Source organism: Echeneis naucrates, chromosome 14, assembly GCF_900963305.1.
Source record: "Echeneis naucrates chromosome 14, fEcheNa1.1, whole genome shotgun sequence".
Taxonomy (NCBI): Eukaryota; Metazoa; Chordata; class Actinopteri; order Carangiformes; family Echeneidae; genus Echeneis; species Echeneis naucrates.
In genome coordinates, this window is record NC_042524.1 from 19,764,645 (window position 1) to 19,781,373 (window position 16,729).

Here is a 16,729-nt window from a genome sequence, read left to right on the forward strand (position 1 = left end):
GGGACACTGAGAAGAAGAAAGAAAGACCCAAAAAGAACAGTGATGGTTAAAAAAATAAAAATGGCAGTGTTCAGAATTTTGTTGGAGCTTTCTGTGCTGAAAAGTTGGTCCCAAATGAGATCCAGTCACTAGCATTACTTGCTACTGTAGTAGCATAAAGTAAATAATTTCCCCACACTTCAAACCTATTGCTATTGACTATCATATGCAATGATAATTAGACACACACACACACACACACACACATATATATATATATATTATCATTATTATTTTATTTTTTTCTGGAGATCACATGAAACTCTTTGGCTCTCTGATCCTGGCAAAACTTTTTGCCAGTTTGTGACAGCTGTCTTGACAACATTGTTATGAGACAGGAACTTCAGCAACACCCTTATTTTAAAACAATAGAAGGAAATTATATATCTCCCCCTCATGCATAGACTGCACAAACAATTTCCACCATCAGTGACTTGCATTGGGATTAGGCCTCTGACTAATGCTTCAGTAAACTGAAAAATGGATACAACTTTTTTCTTGATTTGGTTTCATCTGATATCTCTGAGTTTGTTTTCGCAGATCAAAGAGCTTATTTGTGTCCATAAACCATGCTTAGTGTTCACAATGTCTCCTGTCAGCAGGCATAGAAAAAAACTGATCATGCTTCTGATTGGAAATAGAACTGATTCAAGAAGTTGCAAAATATCTGCAACATCTCTAACAAGACCTGTGAAATTTTTTTTTCTTTTGCTAAGTTTAATTAATGGCTTGTGTTTAACTGTATTTTCCCAGCATTGTAAATGAATGATTTCTTGTACACCAATTGCAAAAAACGATTTAATGGACGTTACACAGCCTTGGGAATAAGTATGAGAGAATTCTAAAAAAATGACACCATTCATCTGAAATTTAAGCATGAGAAGGATAAAAATGCTTTCTGTTTTGAATTACTGCCAAGTTCCACCACAGCAAAGGAAAAGCAGCCCAGAAATAAGTGAACTACGACAAGTTCATTCCCTCCATTGGCCCACATAAATAAAGTATTGTTTAGTGAACTGCTCATTGTGAGGCTCAGAAAGACCCTGGGCTAGGTGATGGATGTTTATATTGATCCAACAACTCGGGCTTGATGGCCCCGGCATCAGCCAGCTTTCAGTCTGCAACAAAAGCTTTAGAGAGGATGAAGGATGAGTCCCAACTACACACAGCTCATGGGAATGGCGTTGGGATAAGATGTGGTGAGGCAAGGAGCCTTCTTTCAGGCTCTGGACCAAAGGTCAGGAGAAGTGTAGAAACAGGCAGGGAGGACGGGGTGGAAGGAGAAGAAGAAAGAATGTTTCTACTTGGAATTGGATAAAAAAAAGTGACTTCTGAGCAAACTGGGTGTAACTGGAGTATGTTTGGTAAAATAATCAACAATATATTTATATTGCATAAAAAAGAAGTTTGAAAATACTACTCCACTATCTCTCTCTCTCTCTCTCTAAATATATGCATGTTTTTCAGATACCCTACCATGACATTCACCTTTAAATTGTCCCAATTGTAATATTGCTGAAACAGGATTTTGAGTCTCACCATAGTTTGAAGCAAGTAGTTTCTGTACTGCATTGGAAGGACATTTAAAACAATTCTGTAGCTGTGATTTTCATTATTACACAAAACAGTTTTCATTTGTCTTAAATCATTGACTTTCCTCAGCAATATCAGGCTAGTGATATGCTTGAAAAAAATAAAAACGTAGTTCTTTTTCTTCATTTTTTCCAATGTGCAAGTTTAGTTTCTGGCAAAGACTCGTTACTTTGTAACATATTTGTGTTTTGTTAATTCAGAGAAGATTCAGATTTTATTCATATAGTGCCAAGAAATGCAAATATTTAATTGCAAAAGTAAAAAGGTGATTTAACAATCACTGTTGGACAAAAAGTTAATTTTGAAACAAATAGTTTTCCCTCATTCTATTGGCACTGGTCAAATGAGTGAATTCAGCATGTGACCTTGGCTAAAGAGCCTCATTAAAAGTATGCCTATTACTGCACAGCTCCAGCATTTAAAGAGCTGTCTTGCGTGACAGGACAGTGATGCGTGTGATGAGTGTAGCCTGAAAAGTTGTGTGGATGAAGAGCTCACCTTTTTTGTGCTGTGACCTGGTCCTGTGAAATGCATACTGATGTCCGAGGCTGAGACGAGCGTGCTCTTTGACCCGGGTCTTTGACCTCCTGTTCAATCCTGGCCCTGCTGGACGAACATCTCGGCACATGCACTTCTGTGAATACTCTGCCCATGTGCAGAACCAGTACACATAGAGGAGCCACACATGAATCCGCATCTTAAGTCCTCAAGTAAACACCTTCTTGGATGCAAGACCAGAACCCTCACCACATTAGACCCAGCATACCACCCATATCCTCAGCAAACTCTCAACTGTGGTGCTCCACCAGCATTCAACATGTGACCTGACAACCCCCACCCACCCCCCACCCTTGTTCTTTTGGAGATAATTCAGCCAATGTTTTCCTTATATATCTCAGACATGGCTGTGTTCTCCTCTTCCCTCCCTTTTTAATTTAGCTGCTCCTGGTCTCCCCATCTCCCTCCTCTTTGGGACCTTTTTTTTTCACTGGAGGAGGTAGACATTTGAGATGAGGGGGAGCAATGATCAGAACAAGAACAAGTTTCAGACCTCATGCTGAGCGAATTGTGAGGGGAAGGGGACCAAGGGGTACTGTCTTGTCCAGCATCTGTGCCATTAATTCAACATGGGATGGTGGCTGGGGGCAGAAAACAAGCAGTCTTGGTGGTGGTGGGTGTTGGGGGGCAAAAGGAAGTTGAATTAAGGGAGAGGCCTGTTTCCCTACATCAGATCGTTTTCATTAATCAAACACCTATCATGTAACTGTTTGGATGAGTGGAATGTTTTTGGATAAGTTTGGATAAGTATTAGATACAAAAACGTATAAAAAATGTATAAAAAAACACCTTAATTTTGTCCAAAGAAAAATAAGCGTTGCTAAAACATTAGGCGAGATAGTACAATTTTTTTAAATGGAGGTTCAGACTGGAGGAATTCTCAAGCCCACCCCCCTTTAACTCCCCAACTCATTGCCACTACCCAACCTCCCACCAGTCGACTAGCCAAACAAATTTGTAGCTGCCTGTCTGCACAGTGTGAGTTTCATACATCATCTTGATTTGGCCACAAGAAACAAATGAAGCATACCCTGTCAGAAAGATCTCCTATTATTTCAAACACAGTCAGCTTGTCTGCTGTGAGCTATGCTCCTACAATGATTACTTTACTGATCTGCTATGCTTTTTAGCTTCCTGTGAAGCTCTGCACAAAGTAGGTCCAGTTCCTGTATGTCCCACATTTCTTTTAGTTGTGTGTGTGTGTCCTTACAGTTTAACACCACAAATGTGTGTCAAATGTGTGTTTTTATGAGACTGATGCATTTTAGTCTTACTGCTAAATATTTTATTTCAGTGTGTGTGTGTGTGTGTGTGACCATCACCAGCCCTCCACGGAAGCTAGTTTGTTGATCATTCTTGAGTGGAATGACCTTTGTGTGGCAGGGAGGGCGGTGCTACACCTAAGTTAATACACAGGCGAATAAAGGACAGAAAAGATGTGGAGGTATGTCTGTGCATATTCCCATTTGTCCAGGTTATAGTCACATCCGGCCCCAGGAGGGCCCTGCTCGCCCCCAGCACCCCCTCATCCACTACCCATTTACCCACAGTTGAGACAGAGGCATCCCCATGACCTGAGGGACTGGCCCAGGGGCCAAAAAATGCCCCCCCAGATGGACACTGGCAGACTGCTGGAATGCCTGCCGGGGGGAAGGCCTGCAGGGCCTGAATTTAGATTTAACCCCCAACAGAAACAGATAAGCGATAGAAGATGAATGAATGAATGATTCAGTAGTTATCAAAGCCTATTGATTGCAGCAGCACATATCCTTCAGCTCATCACTGAGAATATCATGACCAATATGCCATACAGGTATAACAGGTGACTTCACACAGGAGCAAATTAACTTATAATAGCGGATGTATTGAGTAGTGAAAATTGTTCTGGTGTTATATTTAGCCTCCATGGAATTATGTATTAAGTACTTTTACGTCACATAAGACTAGGTTACCTCAAGCCATTTCCAAACATAGCAGGTGTAAACTTTAATAATACCATTTACTGGTTTACTTTACAATTCCCACTGTGAGAAAACACTTTCTGACTTCTGTAAGTATTGGCTGACTGTCCCAGTGTGACAATGTCTCAGCATGAATAACATCAGGAACATGAAACTGAAGCAGCTCAATGGAGTCCATTACATTACCTTGACTTCCTGCTGTGACAAGTCCAAAAGTTTTCAATGAAACAGGCCTGTTGTACCAGCAAAACAGATTCAGAAGTCAAAAAGCAACATGGAACATAATCAGGTATTAATTGTCAGCGTAATGGCACACAGACAATTCAACTGAGACCTGCACCTACACAAAAAATCTAATTAAGGATGTGATGAAACAAGGAAAGAAATTTTGCAAAATTTTGCATTTTTGAGAACACAAATCAACTATACAGAATCTTGCAACGTGTTTAAATTGTCCCTTTAGACATAAAAAGTAAATAATAAAAATGATGTCTCGTATGCAGGCTGCTCTGACTATTCCTGTATATTTATATCATTCATTAAAGGTAGAATTCTTAGAATAATTATTTTGTATATACAACTGTGTGATAATGATAATACATACACAAATAAATATCAAAGTATGGACAAAGTAATTTTATTTACGCTATTTACTACATACATACAACACCAACATAGCCATATGTATACAGTTTATATCAGATTTCAATTTAGTTTTTCATGAAAATGTCATTGCCCGATCAAGTCATGATGCTCCAGATACAATGTAATTTAATACAATATTTCCTCTTTGTGTTACTTCTCTTCTAAAACAGTTAAACAAAGCACACCTTTTCAAAAACTTGGAAAAAACAGTGAAGTTATTAACTTCACATTTGTAATGTGTTTTTATTTGAAATTATGGTTTTGCATTTTTTTCCATCTGGAAGTACAGAGTTTTGGTAGAGTATGAGTATGATTGCAGAAATATAACAGCATTATCATCAGCTCCTACATTAAAGAATATGTATGTGTATGTAATATTCAACAGCAGTCAGGTGACTGCATGAAAAGTGGAGTTTCGTTGTCTGATGACTTCACTGTTGTGACTGCTGCTCCTCCTATGCCTGTGGGTTAGTCCAAACAGTTGGAATATCAATACACAGGCAGGCCAGAACTGATGCAACAACTGGGCCTGGTGTGTGGCCACCCATGCTCAACTATTGTGACTCTGGTCTTTGATCAGTGTAGCCAGTGCCTTTCGAAGCCTGCCCAATACTCAATCATGTCTTCACCAATGTCAAAATGGAACCCCCATAGGGGTGAATTTCGGCCCACGATGGGGCGTCATGTCAGAGCAGCACAAGGCTATTGGTGAGCAGCCTGACCTCTTTGCTGGGTCTTCATTGTGCCCCTGAGAGCAAGAGCTTTAGGGTAATTCCTCCCTGAGATGGAGGGAAAAGTCCAAGGAAAGAGCAGCATCTCAGTTTGGGGATTTGGCCCCCCTAGTGTGTGTTGCCATGATAGCATCCCTGTCTATATACAAAAGTGGATAATAGAGCACAGTCAGGCAACGCTGAGAAGAAAACCCCAAAAAAACTTGCTTTGGCCCCAAAATTGCATATTTTGACAAAGCCCTAGTTCATTTCCATGTTCTAGCACCATTTACTTTAGGTCTTTGTGAAATGCCCTGCCAGACAAGCAGGCCTCCAATTATTAGTTACTATTAGTTCCTTACCTAACTCATGATTTAAAATTACGTAGCTCATTTCAGTTTTACCCAGAGCATTGTCAAGTTTTATTTACCAAACCTCTTGAAAGGAAAGCAAATATTGCCATCTGCTTGATTTAACATGTACTGGATCACATTCTTGTGGGATAAGTGCGCCAACTTTGCCCAAGATCTTTGGATTAGATTTTTGGTGTTGCAGGAGCCGTGTGGGGTGGTGACGGTATCCATATCACAAACAGGGGGCGAGATGGCTGAGGATGTGAATGGAAAGCCAGAAGTTCTGCTTGAGTGCATCTGAATGCAGGATCTACCAGAGAGAAGCGCACCCCGTCCCCTCCACAGTTTGAAAACCGAGCACCCTGAGCTTTCTGCTCATACCTCTTTGCCCTTGCTTTGCTCTCTCTTTCTCTATCTCACCCGCCCCCATCTCTTTATATGCCCAGCTGGCTGCGCTACAAAGACTCCAGCTCCTCATTCCCAATGATCCTCGAACCCCCACATGCTTTGTTCTTCTCATTTTCCCACTCCCCAGAGATGGAGTTTGGTAGCATAAAATAAAATGAAGGAAGGATAGAGGGAGCGAGAAAGATTACAAAGGTGAGGTAGTGTGAAGAGAGCGTGTGAGAACGGAAGAGCGATGCAATGAAGAGTGTCAGATCTTCTACATCACAGATTTATGGGGTTGCAAGTACCTAGTTTTCAGACTTGCAAGGAGATGGTGCAAACATGTTTTGCATAATGTTCTTAATAATTGCATTTTTTATTTTCTTGACAAGTAAAAAAACTAAAAGGAATCTTTGCCAGGTGACCCTCCAGTGCCCCTAAAGCCACTTGTTTCTCTGTGCTGGGGCTAAGATCATGTTTTGCGGTAATCATGCGGTCAATTACAGGCAACAAGTCCCTTTGAGTTAAAAGGTTTCAGATCCCCTAACCCACGCTGTTGAAATCCTCCAGTTCCCCAGTTTGTGTGAAATCATGCAGTGGATTGTGGTGCAGAAAAGGGCCACAGCATGGAGACGTGGGCTGGAACTAATAGGATTGGTTTTGATTCATTAGTTTCTCTTTCATCATCCTGGTTGGAATTCCACTCCACGTCTCCTCGGGCTTCACACTTTTAAAATGGAGGTGGGAGGGTGGTAAGTGTTTATAATTGGGCCTCTAGACTGCAAAAGCTCATTAGTCTCTATGGAATCATTTGCTTAGTTATACCCCATGGAACCATCATCAGTACATGTGAATGAAGCACTGTGTTCATCCAAAATAGTGACAACACAGTGCCGAATATAATTCAGTGATTGGCAAAATGTGGAACTGAAATTTGAATAGCAGTGCACAATGGCAAAACACAATGATGCATGCAGCTTGTCAGGTCCCCGGTTCTGAAGCGGCTTGCATCAGTCTGGTTCTCAGCTAAGATAGCTAAGCATAAAGGATCCTGGTTGGTACTATGTAATGTTACACTATGTAATGGGGCAATGTTTCCCCCTTATTTCGTGTCTTTATGCTAAGCTAGTCATAAGAAGATATTTTTCTTCAGAGCCTTTTGTTTATCACTTGCCTTGGGCTGTGTGTAATGCCTCTCTAACTAAGCATTTTTGCAGGGTTAGTGTCAATGGCTCTCACTCTGTCGCTGATTTTCTTCTTTGCCTTGAAACACTGTGCTCTCTTGCCAGTCTTGCATTCTATTAAACAATCAACTAGAAGAAAAGGAACAAATCACTGGTAAACATTTTTCCCCAGTCTGTTGCAAATGCTAAATGCTACTGAACATGTATGTGCCAACATCTGGAGCTCATGCACATTTAATAGTCTTGTGCCATAAAAAGGTGGAAAATTAGCACCTGAATGCTTTTTTACATTGACAAAAAATGCTGAATATTAACAGGCCTTCACAGGGGTTTTTGACCAGTTGAAAAGGGAACTAGCTGGTTGCTTGTTGTAGCTCTAGTATATTTCCATCAGTTATGTCATTTAGAACAAAAAAGCAAAAAGGGCATATTTCCTGTATAAAACTACTAATTTAAAAAGTGTTTCTCTAATGCAAACTGAAAAGGGTGTCAGTAAAAATCCTAAAACATCAGTTTGACAGATCCTAATGAAAAGAGCACAGTAATGCCTCTTACACACACCAGAATAATGATTTATAAAAAAAAAAAAGGAATCATGTATAGTGGTAGGTTTTATTGAGAAATTTCCAGACTACAAAATAAGTAGGGAAAAAAAAAAAAACAACACACCAAGGGAATGGCAAGGATCCAAGCTAGAGCTGTTGGTAAAACAACATTTAAGTATCACAATGAGAAATCTAATTATTATGATCCAATGACCAATCAAATGGCAAAAATAGGTTTTAAGTGCTGGTAATGTAAACCAACTGCAAATTCCAAGCCCTTAAATGTAATTGCAGAATGCCATCACAAAATACAAAACATGAACAAGTAAACAACAATAATAAAATATATTCTTCCTTTTTCCCATAATGCAATTGATCCATCCAGTTTCAAATAAATTAGCATTTATTTTCTCTACAGCTTGTTTTTTAAGTGTATTACTAGTTTTTCTTTAGTCTGGTTTGAATTGTGTTAATCCATGTGATACTTAAATATGTCAAATGAACGTGTCAACCAAACTCCACTCCAACATTTCTGCAAAAGAAATGACATAATGTTGAAGGCTGTAAATTCCACAGAGAAGAGTTTAAGAAAGTATTGCAGTGCATTTAAGTCCATTTTGATAATTTCAGAATTCTTGCCCTTATTAAGAGTCATTACATACCAGTACATAAAGTAAAACGATTACACTCGTGTTATCAGTGAAGTTATACATTTATTGATGTCATTCAAAGAATAATGAGCTACACTAAAATAGAAAATAAAAAAATAAAAAATAGAAAATAAAAGCCCCAAATTTACACTTTTCAGCAGTCAGTCTAGCTAAAGACAAACTGGTCCATCTCCAGGCTTCAGACCCGTTTAAATGGAACATCATAACTAAGCTAAGAGAAACTGTGTTAAATCTACTGTCATTAACTACGCAACTTGTTGCCTAACAGTCACAGTCCTTCAGATGACAATTTATCAGGAGGCAAAAATAAGAAAAAAAGACAAATGACTGACTTCTGTGTAAATGAGAGGAGGGAGTATTTCCATGTTTATTGACTAGAAATTAATGTTGTGCTTGTAAAATAAAAAATGTTTACTCATCTCGGGTATTGATACAAAATGATAATGATAAAGAAACAGTTACCATTGCATTATCTCATCTCTACAAACAAACAGTAAACAAGTAGAAAAAAATCCGCTTTTCTGCTGTTTCTGTTTGGCAAGCACTGTGTAGAGAGGTGGGGGGGATTGCTCTCGCCAGGCCAAGTTTGTCTTAAGTTGTATACTGCAGTGATGCAATCCCGGTGCCAACTGTGACCTGGCAGCTCTAGTGTGTTCTTAAGGCCTTGGCGTAGACCGGCTCCAGGAAATGAAAGGGCAGCAGCATGAAGAACGCCACCAGAAAGACTGTGCCCACCACTGCCAGAAGCGTGTAACGGCCAATGAACAAAGTGTCAATTATCTGCAGAGTAAAGAGAGAGTATCTCAGTGTTAAGGGTTCTCCATAATTGTACACTAAAGCAGGTGTACCTGCTAAATAATAGCCAGTGCGCTGCAAACACCACTCTAACTTCATTCAGTATTTGCCACAAGATGTCAGGAGAGAGCTTTGTGTAGAAACAGTGAGGACTTCAATGGGAGCTCCAGACAGACACACATGGAGTTTAATTCATGCAGTCATTCACCTTTCACTTAATCATATCCGGGGGGGGGGGGCGGTGCTGGTGCCAATCTCAGCTCCAATAAGGTGAGGGTGGGGTTCAACCTGGACAGATCATCAATCTATCACAGGGCCAACATAGAGAGACAGAGACAAACAAAAACCTCACACTATCACTTAGGAGGAGGAAACTCACGAAGCAAAAGGGAGAGCATGCAAACTCCGTACAGAAAGGCCCAATGCAGGGAACTAAACCCACAAACCTCTTGTTGAGGGGCAACAGTGCTAACCACTATGCTGGCATGCTGCCAGAGTTTGTATACTTTGTATTTTTTTTTTTTTGGTATTGCTACAGTCTACATAGATGTTTGTGCAGAGTAATAGTATCAGGCTGAAAGTTTGTTTGAGCTAACCTTAAATCTCCACCAAGAGGATTTTAGGATATTATGACTCCCTTTTAAGGCCAGCTGTGATTGATCCCATACAATGACAGACTTTTGAGTGAAGTAGGAAGTGACTTGTGTTCAGTCATTAAACTTTTAAAATAAAAATATATTGGAATATCAATGGATTATAGTTTTTTTCAAAGGTGAGAGAGGGTATATTTTTAGAATGTATCAGGCAATTTAACTTTTATGTGGAATGTCATTCCTAAAAAAAGGCAGAAAGGGATCTTTAAGCGTTTAAAATAATGAGTAAATTAATTGATATTGTCCTTTATATTCTTAAAGATTGACAAGGTAATATACCTTTTCCTCACGAGAAGTAAAATTGATAGGATAGTGACACTTACTTCACTATATGACATTGTGTCTTAGACAGCAAGCAGGTACCTTGGGACTATGGAAATTGAGTTCTATCTTATCTTACCTTACCTTATGATGCTGCACAATGTAATCTGACTGATGCTTACCTGCAGCAGTGGCGGCAGATACCGCAGCATCAGTGTACATTGGACTCAAACTTGCTTTGATGCTACTGAGAATTGATTACCTGTCATTCAATACCACATTTTGATTCCGAAGGATCAGGAAAGTGGATATCATCAGCGTCAATTAAGCAATTAGCATCTAGGTGATGATTTATCACTGCTGGTGAGTGGCTGCTTACCTACATGCACGTTTAAGTGTGTAAAAAGGCTGAGGTCAAATCAAAAATTGTACCACAATGTGTTTTGTAATTGTCAATCAGTGTGAACTTTGCAAAACTGTGAGTATTTGTCGACAAGGATGAACAGCTCAATGCAGATAACCTACAGATGACAAACTGCCAAACTAGCAACAACTAACTTCAAAATACTGTGAGCATGGTAGGTCCTAAAAGGCAGAAAAATGAACAAATGCAACAGTGACCTCTTTAGTAAGTACCCTTACTTCAAGTTTTGTATTCAATATTATAGTTTAATATTTGGGAAGCATGGTGGCATAGTGGTAAAATCTGTTGCCCCACAACAATGGGGGGCCTTTCTGTGCCTGCATGGGTTTCCTCCCATCGTCCAAAGACATGCATGTTTATTGGTGACTGTAAATTGTCCATAGGTCTGGGTGTAAGTATTTGTCTCTCTATATCTGTATGTTGGCCCTGCAATGGACTGGTGACCTGTCCAGGTTCTACCCCATCATGGCCTAGTGTAAGCTGGGATTGGCTCCAGCAGCTCCTGCGACCCGGAAACGGATAAGCGGTAGAAGGTGAATGAGTGAGTTTAATATTTACTGCTACTTATATTTACAGTAAGTAAGAAGAGCTGAATTAAAAGAACGTAAGCAGGCATAAATAAGAATGTTTTCTTCCCCCTGAGCCTGTCACTACTTAAAGTTCACTCATGGCATAAAGGTAGATGTCCATGTGTTCTTTCATGATAGCTCTAGGTTATGTAAAAATACAGTGAAAGTATCAAAGATCTCACTCCACAGAGAAATGCTTGCAGCCTCTATTCAGAAACTGAACCTTAAAACCAGCTATATGAAATATATAATCTTTAAGAGATCCACCATTGACCTTGTTTCTATTGTCTGTTGTTTATATTGTTTAAATTTTGTGTGTTTTGTTAGATGACTTTATGAAATACGATTAATGCTTTTAAGGAGATACACTGACAGACATATAGACACACAGAACATCTGCAAATGAACATGACTAGTGTTCAATTGCTAGAGGTATTATCATCTTGGGCATAGAAAAAATGTGAAAGTGGAACAGAGGAAACAAGCACATATAGTGGTACAGACCAACAATCTCAGTTTAATTATAAGAAGCACAAGGAGAGAAGAGCAGAAGTAGTTCATCCCCATCAGTCCTGTTGTCAATAACTGTGCCATGACCTGACTGTCAAAGGCTGGGTCAGTACCACCTTTAAGACCTGACTACAAGCTCTTAAACAAAGCCAAGTGCTAATAAATTCAGGGAGGAAAATGACCTGCATGTTCAGGGAGTCACGTGTTTGAAGACACAGCGTGTTTGTTGCAGCTGAAGCTTAATGCATATTCCGGGCTGTCCTTATTTTCAGATCCTGCTGTTCTTTATCTAGATGTCTGATCAGCAGGAACACTGCCTCAGTATTACATCAATTAACAGAGCGAAAGGAAAAGAGGAGTGGGGCTTAGACAAACAACAGAACCTCTATATTGGCACAGCCATTTCTTAAGTCAGGACAAGTGTTTGTAACATTGCCATCAATAGAGTTAAGCAACACTTCACTGATAGCTTGAGGTCTGTGTTAATATTTAGATCATGAGCCACCCATGAATATGCGAATACAAACTGAGAAAACGCCCTTAAGCCAGATAATACCAGAAGAGCAGCATCCCTACTGCTGATTAAAAAGAGATTTCACAGGGACTGTTGTGGAATGACAGTAGATTTGTGTGTGTGTGTGTGTGTAAATGTGCTGGTGTGTGAAAGAGGTAGGGATGATGTATGCTGTCTCCCTGCATTTAACACATCTCACTTTTTAATTTGCCAATTACGCAGTAAGGTGGAATCCAAAGTGTGGGCTATGTTTTATTAATGTGCCATTGAGTGCACGGGTGGGAGCAGGCGAGCGTTGGGAGGAGGAGTGGTAGAACAGTGTAGGGCTGAATGGTGGGGGGTGGGTGGTATGAACCACCCCGACTCCTAGTCTGAGACTGACTTAATTGGCACTATGCGTTTTACTTTTGTTTAACAGCAAGGGGTAAGAAATGTCCTCACAGTCTGCACACAAGACTGTGTGTTGCACATAAGTTTTCTAAAAATCAGTTGATGCTAAAACGTGAACACAAAATGGAACTGATTCTCCTAAAGCAGATTTCCATCTTAACGTTTATCTTTGCCTTTAAGTCGAAACAATGTCTAGAGCCATATAGATATAGAATTTAATACTTGTCCCGTATGAAATCTCTTCATGGAGGATGATTTATTCCAATGTAAAATATGAAAGATGAGTCAGAGTGGATGACTCACTCGCTCTATTTCCCAGACTCCAGATCTTAAACTCTGAGGCTACATGTTGCCTCTGGCTCCATCATTTATCCCACAGGCAACAGAATTGGTCACATCTAATAGAGACTAAATCTAAAAATACAAAATTCAGTATATTGTATCTTACTAATGGAGGAGACATCCTGTCAGTGTTGTAGTTTTTGATGCTTTATGGTATTGCTGATTAAGCAAAGACATTATAAAATAAAGGCCCTATTTAGTCCTGTTCAACAATTACCTGTTCAAATAAGCAAAATCTGAACAAAAGCCTTATATTTAAGTCTATCAATAGCAAGATATGGGTGTTTGTTTTTTCTAGCATCATAAGGTGTCATTATTTCCACAGATTTTATAAGCAACCTCTTTACAGCACTGGTATCAATTTCTAAAACAGGCAAAGGTTGATTTTACTTTTAAGCCTTGTACAAAAATTCAAGGAGTCACATTTTGTTGCCTGGTTTGGTATCTGCATTTGCACAAAGGCTATAAAATGCAAGCTGGCCGGGACAGGGCTCTGCTCTGCAATTTCTATGGTTTGGCAGCTTGCTCGGCAGATCTGGCTGGCTTATTGGCACGACCCACAGGCAACATGGGGGAGTGTTTGTTCTGTGTTGCTGTTGGACTAAGATAAAACAGAACAGGCCTTTACAACAAGCACATACATTGACGTACACACACAGTAACACACACTAGGTGCAGGCACACAGTGCAGTGAGCACTGGCTTATATTAGAGTCGAGGTTTTACATGGCAGAGGTTGTTTAAATGCACAAAATGAAAAATTGAACAGAGCTTCCTACTTACAACAGCACATGGCCCCATAATATATATAATGATATCATTATATTTTCTCTTTTTACCTCAATACATCTGTGATAAAGATACATGCTTGTTTTACTTTGGTTTTTAATAAGCGTACAGTGCAACACTGATTGTATTTCATTCACTGCACTTAATTATGTTATAATGGCTCAACACAATGTATTATAAATTATAAATGATTAAACATTATTTTGGGGTACATGAGCTAGCTATTTAGCTGCCTTAGCTGGTTATTTGTGAACTCTAACTTATTTTTTACTCAGTGGTCTTTGCCCAAAGCTTTTGGGGGGCAGTCTCACAACAAAACTGAAAACTGCTTTTATTTTCAATTGAAGGACATTCCTTGGCCATTGCACTTCAGCCACAGCAACAGACTGAAAAACTAACCTGTGCTTATTTAATTCACTTAATATAAGTATGATGGAATATTTTGGCATTGTGGATTTAGCAACAGTAAACATTCAAATTGCCTCTTTATTTGGTGAAATGTCAGTGCACATTAACACTTTTAAAAGCAAAAACTATGGAATTAAAACACAAATATGTACTATTTTCATCACAAGCCGGAGCAACAAAGTCTTTCAAACTCTAGGCATGAAATGAAATGGCATATATTTCAGTATGTGAGTGTGAGTAAAGCTGTGTAAGAGTTTTCACCTCTATCTCTTTGAAAGGGGGAGTTGTCTCTGGGCTGCGAGGGAAAAACACCAGTGCGAGAGTGATGGTGACAGCCAGGAGGAAAACAGGGACTACTCCTAACCTGGTGAGCCAAAACACACAACAGATGTACACCATTAAAACAAAGAGGTTGACCACAGACTTCCCATAATGATTTAATGTCGTCTAAGTAAATTTAGCAGCAAAGGAAGGGGTTATCCGGGGATGATGTCATTATGAAATACCAATCAGAACAATCGCAGTTTTTATTGTGCTTTTAAAAAGCAGTTACCCTAACAATAAAGTGAAAAGCACTGTGTTTCACCCCATTTAAACTTTACTGTTATTGCACAGATGCAGTGTTTGCTATCACTTTGATTTCTAAAAAATGCTGAGTGAATTGGCTGACTTTACCAGTGTGAGTCTCGACTACTATACTATCCCTAAAAAAACTCAAAGCAATAATGGCACATTTAATTTTGCGACTTTTTTATAGTGCACAAATTTTTTAAGTGCCACAAAATGTATTTGCTATGAGAGAAACTAAGCCCAAAAAATATATTCATCTATTTCTGCAATTTATTCATTTATTTTTGCAATCGATTCAATATACCTGCTAAATACACATCTCAGGCCCCTGGGGTCAAAAGAAAAGTGCGTAATTTAATTGTGAGGTTTTTAGTTGTAATTAATGGTGACTTGATGATTCAAGGCCGAATTCTCTAGAAAGTACTAGTATTGTCAGGGTTTAGTTTTGTGATGTTACAGATGATCTATAGCTCGGTTCACATGCAAAACATCATTAAAGTTGGGGAAACTTCAAAAGGGATCTGGCAGTGACTGATTCATATATTAGATGAGTTGCCTCGATGTGGCCTATTCTTGATCCACTTGTGTAAAGGTTTACCTAAACGGTGAGTGTGAATGTGCACATGCTGCTGTGTCTGGTTTCACTCACTTTGCGGACCCAGATGCTCTCAGCAGCATCATCCCAAACACAAGTGCCAAAATCCAGACGACCGCGATGACGACAACGCCCGTACCGACGTTCAACAAGGTACTTGCCATTTTTGTTTCAGGATATTTAACATGCATTTAAACGCTCAAATGTATAAAGTATAAGATCGATGTCAGAGCCATCTTGAAGCAATATTAGCCTAAAGTAAAGCAGATGCTAGACGACCAACAGGCTTTACTTAGCTGCACTTGCTAGCCCTGCCACGTCGACGAGGGTAGTTCTATGCTAAAATTAATAAAATTAGCAATTACGTCGGTACGTTGTTTTTCTGTAGCTTGAAACTACCATTTATCTACCAACCAGTCCATGTTGAAATGATAGGTTCAGTTTTCCTCGTCGTATCCTCTTGTTCCTGGTAACCGCAAACAAGAGTGTGATTGGATAAATGAACGCCAGACAAGCCAATCAGTGGCGTTGTTACTGCGGCGCTGGCGCACTCGGGGAGCATGGAAAAGACCGTTTCAATCTAACCCCAACCGCTCCGAAGCAGACGCTCCGTCTGCCTGATCTCCTAATTCTGTAGCAGAATTAAACCCACCGCTGTGAATTTGCGATATGTTTGCAGTGAGACTCTCCATTCTGTGCCGGGAAGCGGGTCCTCTTCTGGTTTGAACCCACCGGGTCTGTGGGCTGACTCAAATAGAGCAAATAGATGCGAGTCCCGGTCAGTGGCTCCAGTTAGAGGCAGAGCTGCGCTGGACTGTGAAGGTGTCATTGCGGACAAATTTATCTAAGTGGGACTTGTTACACTTAGAGTATGAGTTTGCAACAGTCGAAAATTAACCATACAATGGGCTCCAGAACTTTGGACATGACTTGGCTGCTTTTCTTTTTTTCAGAATTAGTTGCCAGCAGATCCACGAAAGTGCGGTTTTCTCAAAACCTCTCAAATGCCTCCATTTAACTAACAGTTCATGCTATTTCAAAGTAATTTGCTCCTTCGTTTTCTGTGAAGTCAGCTCAGGACTGCTTGGACAGGTTGCCAGTCAGTAAATGTGAGACATCAAGTTACCATTTGTTTCAGCTGAATACCTCAGTTCTTTTTCCCTGGCTTTATCTTGAAAAAACACTGGACACCTGATGACACCTGACATCTCGATCAACTTCTTATGTAAAAATCATTACCAGTCCAATAATGTTTTTCAAGACT

General features: G+C 39.7%; 1 protein-coding gene across 2 annotated transcripts; it reads right to left on the bottom strand.

Annotated features, from left to right (window-relative positions):
* Positions 1-8,085: 8,085 nt before the first annotated feature.
* Positions 8,086-15,926, bottom strand: tmem218 (transmembrane protein 218). 2 transcript variants are annotated; one of them, XM_029519657.1, is made up of 3 exons: positions 15,520-15,926; positions 14,562-14,664; positions 8,086-9,426 (listed from the first exon to the last, which is right to left on the bottom strand). In XM_029519657.1, exons 1-3 carry the CDS (start codon positions 15,654-15,656, stop codon positions 9,292-9,294), a joined length of 375 nt encoding a protein of 124 aa, XP_029375517.1. In that variant the 5' UTR covers positions 15,657-15,926; the 3' UTR covers positions 8,086-9,291. The 2 variants fall into 2 exon arrangements, with proteins under 2 accessions (XP_029375517.1, XP_029375518.1); XM_029519658.1 differs by lacking the exon at positions 8,086-9,426 and adding an exon at positions 9,650-9,729.
* Positions 15,927-16,729: the final 803 nt, after the last annotated feature.

Excerpts from the sequence above, each read along its gene's own strand:
- tmem218 (XM_029519657.1), bottom strand. The coding sequence starts at position 15,656 with ATGCATGTTAAATATCCTGAAACAAAAATGGCAAGTACCTTGTTGAAC. Across the intron at positions 14,665-15,519 it reads AGAGCATCTGGGTCCGCAAA|GTTAGGAGTAGTCCCTGTTT; the intron begins GTGAGTGAAACC and ends TTGGCTCACCAG. Across the intron at positions 9,427-14,561 it reads CCCCTTTCAAAGAGATAGAG|ATAATTGACACTTTGTTCAT; the intron begins GTGAAAACTCTT and ends TTTACTCTGCAG.